This window comes from Poecilia mexicana, unplaced genomic scaffold, assembly GCF_051168715.1.
Source record: "Poecilia mexicana isolate PSO_F unplaced genomic scaffold, ASM5116871v1 scaffold_17, whole genome shotgun sequence".
Classification (NCBI taxonomy): Eukaryota; Metazoa; Chordata; class Actinopteri; order Cyprinodontiformes; family Poeciliidae; genus Poecilia; species Poecilia mexicana.
The window spans coordinates 25,896,889-25,905,569 of NW_028263386.1; the positions used below are offsets into that span (position 1 = coordinate 25,896,889).

The 8,681-nt window shown below is 40.6% G+C and overlaps 1 protein-coding gene across 1 annotated transcript; it reads left to right on the forward strand.

Annotated features, from left to right (window-relative positions):
- Positions 1 to 851: 851 nt before the first annotated feature.
- Positions 852 to 7,627, forward strand: rgs18 (regulator of G protein signaling 18). Its single transcript, XM_088014656.1, has 5 exons — positions 852 to 1,120; positions 1,502 to 1,606; positions 1,849 to 1,910; positions 3,578 to 3,744; positions 5,649 to 7,627. Exons 1-5 carry the CDS (start codon positions 1,002 to 1,004, stop codon positions 5,901 to 5,903), a joined length of 708 nt encoding a protein of 235 aa, XP_087870782.1. The 5' UTR covers positions 852 to 1,001; the 3' UTR covers positions 5,904 to 7,627.
- Positions 7,628 to 8,681: the final 1,054 nt, after the last annotated feature.

Genomic DNA, 8,681 nt, shown 5'->3' on the forward strand with positions numbered 1-8,681 from the left:
ATGAGGAAGTGGAAACTCGAGTTTGGTGAAAAAGCACAACACAAACATGCCAACAGCCCACAGTCAAGACATAATTCCAATGTTTGGATGTCTTACTTGTCAGTGTTTAGTCCACCATCTAAAAATAAAAAATCTGGCATTTAGCAAACACTACCAAGACATTATCATCTTGGTAGTGTTTACCGAGTCCTTTACCATACAAAGTCTCTCACTATTCTAGTTGTACCTGGGAGGCAAATCATCCACACTGTTGATCTCCTTTTGGTCCCTTGTTCATGATTCCACCCAGTTTTATCTTTATCTGCCATGTTTCTGATAGTATTATTGTCACTGTTGACGTTTCCCAGTCAGCTGGACGTTGGCAGAAACCGGTCGAGGACATGGAGGTTACATCATATGGCCTTGCTTGACCTTGAGTAACAGTACAGCAGACTAGGGAGTATAAATCAGGCCTTTACCAGAGAAGCAACCAAGAGTCCCATGGTAACTCTGGAGGAGCTGCAGAGATCCACAGCCCAGAATATCTATCAATTAGATAACTTATCATTTTTGCACCCAAATACAAAACTCTTCAAGAGGTATAACTACTTCCACATCACTGATCATTCTCCTGATAATGTATCTAAAAGGAACATTTCCCTGAAATCACCTCAGCAAATTTTTTCACTTGCAGATAAAAAAAAATGCCCAAGATGTTGCTTTCCCCCGAAAAAGAAGAAAAAAAAAATCTGTTAATTAGCGTAACCATGTTTCTTTGTCAAAAAACTTTAAGCAATCTGTCGACAGGATGTTGAACTCGAGGGGATTTTCCGTATCACTGCTGGAGCTGCTGGCCCGTTACAGGAAGTGGAGCAGGTATGGGAAATGAAATGCGAGCAGGGTTTATAAAAGATGAGATGGCTCATCAAATGATGGGTTAAACAGTTTTTTTGTTGTTGTTTTTTCACGGCGCTATTTGTGGCCTATGGCTTTGCACGGCACACTCACACTGACAGACGAGCATGGAGACGCTGCTTTTTCTATTTCCTCAATTTAACTACATGGCCCCAAAGGAGGAAGCATATTTCAGAATGTTTGCTGTAGAGGACTTGCAGTCACCAGCGATGAAGGACGACAGCAGGTTGGTGTCTGAACTCCACTCCTTTTCAGTCATCTAAAGACTAATTTAGAGCAGATTTACTGAAGATGTTTATTAATATACGTGTGGAACTGAAACTGCAAGGCAGCAGATTGATTTTAATCAACACTACCACTTTTACAGCTTTAAGTCGTTCCCAGCGAGCCTCTCTGCTTTTTATTAAGACTTGTCAGCTAACCTGACTTATCTTTTAGGTCATTCTTTACCACGAGCAAGCGGTCTAATTAATTGTGTGTCATGTCAACCACCACAAAATGTGTCAGAGAGGAAAAGTCTGTAATAAGTTGCTGATTTGCTAAATAGTGCCACAAGTGTGGCGCCGAGTGTTTTGGAGCTTGATGTATTTTCTGCCTTGTTTTGCAGACAGAAAGACAAAGAGAGGAAGAGCCGACTAAGCCTTTTTCTCACCAAGTCGGGCTCCCATGAAAACGTCAGTCCCCATAAAAAGACAAACACGACAACGAGCAAGTGAGGCACAATTCATTATTTTCACGTTACAGCCGCTATTATGCCAGGCGACCGTGATTCATTTTTAACTTCCCCGAGTTTCCAGTGGGCCCTGTGTCGACTCATTAGGCGGCATGCAGAAAACCTGGCGAGGAGACGGCTCTCTGAGAATCCCCACAAAAACATTGCTCGCCGCATCATTAGGGAGGATCTGACCGTTTGTCTGACTCTTTTGTCCTGTCTTTTTTATTTTTTATCTGCAGCATCTCACCAGAGGCAGCCTTGCAGTGGAGCGACTCCTTTGAAGAGCTGCTGAAGCACACAGGTCAGTCCGAGCCTCGGAAACTTTCACGGCAGCGCTCGTTTAAATTGCTGTCCGAACCAGTCGATTCGACTGTCAGACGCTTTTGCTTTATATGGGCTCAAAACTGGAACAGAGCGCTCGCAGCAATAAATAGACAATGGAGATGACAGCAGGAGTTTCACTACATCTTTTAATGTTTTGTCAGAACAGACAGCAATACAGAAACTGTGCAACTTCCTCCTAATCACAGAAGTAACACTTTAGGGCCACACTGAAACCCTGTGTGCTGTTTTGGAAACATTTTTAAAGATGCCTTTATAGTTACTTGTAAACCTGCTGTGAATATTTTTTATGTTTTTTACTGAAATTACTCCCGTACATCAGGCTGGTGGTGGTAAATACCAAGGTTTTAACAAGTTCCAGTTTGAAATTGGTAGTTTACCATCATACCAGCAACAAAAATCACATATGATGAAAGGTATTAATGTTCAGAACATAAATATCAACATGGAAAATGTTTTCTAGAGATTGTTGAAGGAAAATCACAGTTAATGCTTACTTACCGCAGACCAACTAAAGGCTATGGAAATTAGATAAACTCCTGATGAATTCTAATCCTAGTAGACCTACTTTCCACTAGTCACTAATTGCTGATGACGTAGTCAAAAGATGGTGCAATTTTCTATAAGAATTAAAGTTGGAGTATGTAACTTTTATACAAAACACCTGTTTTACGTATTAAAACTGTCACTGTGTCGTGATGGTTTAGTATGAGATGGATAATCTGAAAAAATCTGTTCCCCTATATGAATGCTAATGCTAATTAGCACAGCTTACCGATGACTGTGGGTAAATAGTTTTCCTGGAACGGTGAGTTGTTCTGCTGCCATTAGCACATTGAGCAGCGCACACACGAGGTTGATTGACAGCATTAAGACCCTCCTCCTGGATCTGATGGATTGTTTCTGCAGATGGCAGTAGTAACTAAGGTAGGAGGCAGAGGAGAGACATCTTTTCACAGATTGTCTGTCTCGACACGTACCATCAGGACAAGGTGACGGTTTCACGAATACGTGACAAAGGATGGAAAACATGACATAACACATATTATGAACATGAAGGAGTCTTCACGATTGTTTATGACTGTTGTCCTGAAGAGTCATTCGGTAAATAATGACACTTTTAATGCAAAGTTGACACTTAATGGACTTTTAATGCAACTTTTAGTACAACTTTGCATTAAAAGCGTCATTATTTACCGGTGTTACTCAACTTATTTTAAATCAGAATGGGGAAAAACAGGTTAGGGATTAAATTTCAGAGAGAACAAATTAAAGAATCCACCAGCATTTACATCAGAATCTACTCAGGATTATGAGAAAGCCGTGTCATTTCTATTGCTCACAGAACAGGCCATGTTCTCTTACACCAGTATCTTTAGCTTGCAGACAGCTGTGAACACCGAAGAGTTCACTGTTGGCCAAAGAGGTCACTTTCAAACAGGAAGTAACGCTGATCTCTTTTAGTCAGAGTTGGGAAGTTTGGACTTTCTGTCATGTTAACATGCCAATATGATAAAACGACCAATACAGTACTTGACAGAATTTCCCCCAAATTATAGAAAAGTTGATCGACAGTCCCTTTTTTACCACATGTTGTTCCAACAGTTTGTGTTTCTGTTTTTTCAGATGGGGTGGAAACCTTCTCTCAGTTCCTCAGGACGGAGTTCAGCGAGGAAAACATCGAGTTCTGGTTGGCCTGCGAAGAATACAAGACCATCGATTCAGAAACCAAGCGGCTGTCCAAAGCCAAATATATTTATACCGTTTATATTGAATCGGAGTCTCCTAAAGAGGTACGGTGGTGGCATCTTTATGTTCTCCAGAACTGCGTAGATTTAATGGCGCAGAGCTGTGAACACGCCAGTGACATTTAACATTTTCTTAGCTTATCTGTCACTGAGGCTGTTTGAGATGAAATATTTATGTCACCGTTATAAAAATAACAGTGGGCGAGGACTAACACACTCCGTAGTGATGAGCCTGTGGCGAGCTGACCTTTGTGAACAATCATTAGCTGCAGCAGCTTACTGAGGTCATGTGCATGCATGCTGCAAAAAGCAGGCCGAGTTATTTCTGTGTGAGACGGTTGCGGTTTCCAGACAATTTGCGCTTGATGATGCGACCACCATCTGATGCGCCATTCAAAGCCTGAAGCAGTTCAGGCTGCTGAGGAGTCTGCTTGTCTGGTTTGAGGTTTTGAACTGTCTTTGCAAGGCTAAAGAGAGCATCTCCCACACACTTTCAGTCTAGAATGAGCACACATTTAAGAGGGTGAAAGGCTTTTTTTTTCTTCTTCTTCTTCTTTTTTAGCATGGCAGCTTGGCTACCGTGAGCTTTGTAGTTCCTGTTGTGGACGGTTCGTTTGCAGAAGAGATAAACTTCTACACCAGCATGCAGGATAATAATGCAAGATATGACGAGCGCATTTCACAAAGGGCATGTCTGAAATCATAAAAATGTACCAACGCTCTTCCTCGAGCAAATGTGGGACTTCCCCCGTCTTTCTTTGGGGAACCTTTCTCAGCCCTTTATCTGTTCATGTTTTCCAAATTGTGAATCACAGAAATAACTTTCTGATGCTTTTACTCCTCCTCACAGAGTTATTATTAGTAGGGCTGCAGCTCACAATTCTTTTAGTAATTCACTATTCTGACCATAAATAATCATTGGTACACTGCAGATTTTTCTTTTAACCATTTAAGCTTATTTTATACAGACAAAGAAGGGTTATTTAATCAAAAATGCAAAATGTATATATTTTTTTGTACAGATTTGGCTCTTTGACTGCTCTGAGTATGTTGCTATTTTCTCAAATTGCATGTTTTAGAGTCTATAATCTAATTAGCGCTTAGTAAATTAGTTGACAATTATTAGAATCACAATTAATCCCATTAATTGTTTCGACCCTGATTCATAGCTGGCATTCATTGTTAGGACTTTGTGTGATTGGCCAATTCAAAGTACTGCAAAGTTAGGAAGTGTCAGTAAAATTACACCTTATTTAAAATCTTTTTCTTTTTTTTTTATTTACAAATATAATATGGTCTCTAAGTAATGGTGGAGATAGGGAAGCCATAAGAAGTTTACAGTTTGCATCAAGCTGTGTAGGAGACACAGCGAACACATGAAGCAATCTCCACTGGTTGGTTCAGACCTGAATGTGTCTGTCTGGCCTTTAAGCAAAGACTTCACACCGCAATGAAACGCACCAACCCCACCGTTAGGAATGGCTGAATCAAAGGTCCAGTTCTGAATCAAGTTTGAGAATCTGCGGCAAAACCAGGGAACAGATCTTCACTCCCTGAGTTTAAGTCATTTGGCAAAAAAAAAAATCCAGATTCTAGACATGGAAGGCTGGTAGTGAGTCCAAACGACCTGCAGCTGTAATTACAGTAAAATCTGATTGGTTGGTTATAAATGTATGCCTGCTTTTACAAATTTTATTGTGAAACTTCTCAAATATGCACTACTTTTTGTTGGCCATAACCCATAAAATAGGAAGTTTGAGGTTATAATATGACAAAACCTGATAAGTTCGAGGGCTGTCGATTGTTTTGCAAGCTACTCTAAATCTTGACCAACAAAGCTAAAATCATTCACGTCACTCTTCTGGATATTTGTTTTTAATGCCCTGCCTACAAGCCGTGTCTCCTGTTCTAACTGGTTATACTTGATGTTTGACTTTGCTTTAACTCAGGTCAACATCGACTACAACACAAAGATGGCCATCCAGAAAAATATGGAGCACCCAACGCGGGGCTGCTTTGACGCAGCCCAGATGAAAGTCTTCAGCCTGATGAAAAAGGACTCCTACCCAAGGTTCCTGCACTCTGACATTTACATGCGCATCACTCGGAGGAAGGGCCCCGGAGCCACCATGTTCCGCAGAAGGTCACGCTCCTGCGTGTTTAACGAGCGGGGGGAAGCCAAAACCGAGCCCTCAGCTTGGTAATCGCAAACGTTGCACAGCTGTGTGGAATGGATTCGCCATCATCCGGGGGACCGTCTCTGATTTGCAACACAACTGTTGAGACACGATGTGGTGTCTTAATTTAGGCCCCACAGGTTCTGATATGTAGAGTGCAATATTTTTGTGTAACAACAAATTTCACAACGGATGACTTCTCAGACGCAGCACCACAGTGAATTGACATTAATAATAATTTAAATGTACAATTTGGGAAATATTTCCTTCCATTAGTTTTTGTAAGATTTCCATCTTTCTTTCAGCTTGTTAAATTTCATCCCATGGTTCTCTCGTTTTACCTTAGAAACGGCTAACAGGGAAGGACAGAAACTGTTGTTAGTTTAATTTAGCTATCTTTATTTTCCTGACGGTTTATGTTTCGTTTTTTTATTTGCCTTGGAAGTTAGAGCCTGGATCTGGATTAATAATCATCTCTGAACCTTGCTGGGTTCCAGTCACAGTTTTATAAAAACCACTATGGTTTGCTAACTGTTGTGCTACATTACCATGCTAATAACTATTAGCCTCCCAAGCTGATAATGATGGTATTCTTCAGAGGTTTATCCATCCAAACACCGTAGCAGTGTCATCATTAGAATTAATTTATTAACTTTATGAAACAAACGTTAGCATAGCATGGCTGCCATATTGGATTTTCAGGCCAGATTGTGTGAGAAACGTCTGACCTTTCTAGATGGAATTCCGACTTTATGAAGGAAGTAATTTCCTCTAATATTAAAGTTGGATATTGTGACTTATGCAATTTCAGTTTGTGAATTAAAAAGGTAAAGCGATTAATTAAAGTAATGGGTTTTTTTGAGACCTGCCATGTTTTTGTATGCCTGCTACCCGTTTGTTTCCTAGCAACTTAAAGCCAGCACAGACAGCTGTATTTTAGTTTTATTTTTTTGCTTTCCCACGGTGTTTTTCGCTAAGCTAGGGGTAACTTCATGCAGATACGAGCTTGTTAACAACGTTGTTGTTTCACGCTTGCCTTGAAAACGAAAGGGCATTATTACCAGAAATGTGGATGTACGTATTCTGATTATTCACTTAGCAACAACAGCCCGAATCCATCCTGGGAGGTTATTTAGCAGCTGTAACATTTTCTGCTCCATCGGCTAAAATATTCTGAGCCCAGAAAGGGGATTGCTCCGCTGGATGCTTCGTGGATGCGGTTGCCTTTGTGATGCACTGAATCACAGCAGCCTTCAGTGAGGATTTTCTTTAAGACTTTCTTAAACCTTCCTAAACTTGAAGGAAAGTGGAAACAGTTGAGGAAGGGATGCAGTTAAAGTGCTTGTTGAGGCAGGTCCTCCCTCTGTACAGTCACAGTATGTTACAGATTCATAGTTATCCTTAAGTTTTCATTAAAACTGATGATTTGCGTCTCTTGCACTGTCGACCCCCCCTGTCCCCCCATGTGAATAACAAGCAGTGAAAGCCTGAGGTCGTATTGACTGAGAAGCACCTAACGGTTTTCTTAACATTCGATTAGATCATACATGTCTGCTTGTCGTGATCAGATTCCCTTCTCACACACACCGTGTCTTCTCTGAATACTAATATTATGGCACATTAAGATTGCTGTTTTTTCAGTTGCCATCTAATATAATTTATGTATTACTTGATCTCCTTTGGTATTCAACTGCTGTAAAATGTACATACTCTATGTGGACAACATCAAATAAAAAAACTTTCCTGTAAAATCTGTGTTAATGAGGCCATAAATGACATTAATTGCTTTGAATGAGCGCATAAACAGGACAAATAGAGCTGTAATGTGCACATATTAAGCCGGTGGGAAACACCGGTTGCATGTAGCTCCCTATACTAAATCACTGAAAAATTAATGACCCATATCAGCTCTAACCACTCTGGTGAGGAATTATTTATGTTACTGTATACGGACGGGGCGAGCTGTGCTTCTCGCAAATGGAAGTAAGTATCAACCCAGACGTGCCTCTGCAGAACATCTGCATATTTCCAACACACCGAGATTATGTATGGACAGCATCGGGGTTCGCCTCATTTGCGCTGAGGTTTCTAGTAGCCTTCACAAGGTGGAAGTCCTTCGGAGAACATGTTAGTGTCAATCTCCTCGAAATCTGTGCAGAATATCTGAAAAATTCACATTATTTATTCATCCCACTGGAAGACGGCAGCACATGTGCTGGGCTTCGGCAGGGTGAAGGTGTGGGTGGCGCTGGGGTCATGATTTCCTCTAATTGCCTGCTAGCATTAGCAAACATGGATCCAAAAGTTTCCCTGTCAAACAAGTCACAACTGAAGAACAACTCCTCTTAAAGGGATAGCACCGGTGGAAGAAATCTCCCAACGGCGTCTTCATGTAATTGAAATCCAGAAGAGTTGTTCTGAGAAGAGCTAATGGCAAAGCAGACTTCTGCCACCTTTAAATGAAAGCTGTGCTGAGGTTGGAACATTTAAAACATTTCCTCTGAGCTACTAATAGAAAGTAAGGCAGTCTGGAAGGAGGTAGCGTAAAAACATTTACGCTACTTTACCGCAGTGATCATAATGTCTGTTCTGTGTCTAAATGGTGCAGAAAAGTGTAGGTTAAAATTGGATTTTATATACATATAAAATATATACATATATTTTTGTTTGGTTTTTTTTTTTTTCAGGTTTTTTAGTGTTATTAAAGGTAAAAATGTAAACCTGTTTCATTTTTGAGAGAAAGAACCATAAAAATAAGAGCAGAAAGAGCCGGGCTGAAACTCGAACCTGTGATCACCGCCACAA

Bases quoted from the DNA above. Each gene is read 5' to 3' on its own strand.
- rgs18 (XM_088014656.1), top strand. From the start codon at position 1,002: ATGGAGACGCTGCTTTTTCTATTTCCTCAATTTAACTACATGGCCCCA. The intron at 1,911-3,577 runs GTCAGTCCGAGC...CTGTTTTTTCAG, and splicing joins AGAGCTGCTGAAGCACACAG to ATGGGGTGGAAACCTTCTCT. The intron at 3,745-5,648 runs GTACGGTGGTGG...GCTTTAACTCAG, and splicing joins AATCGGAGTCTCCTAAAGAG to GTCAACATCGACTACAACAC.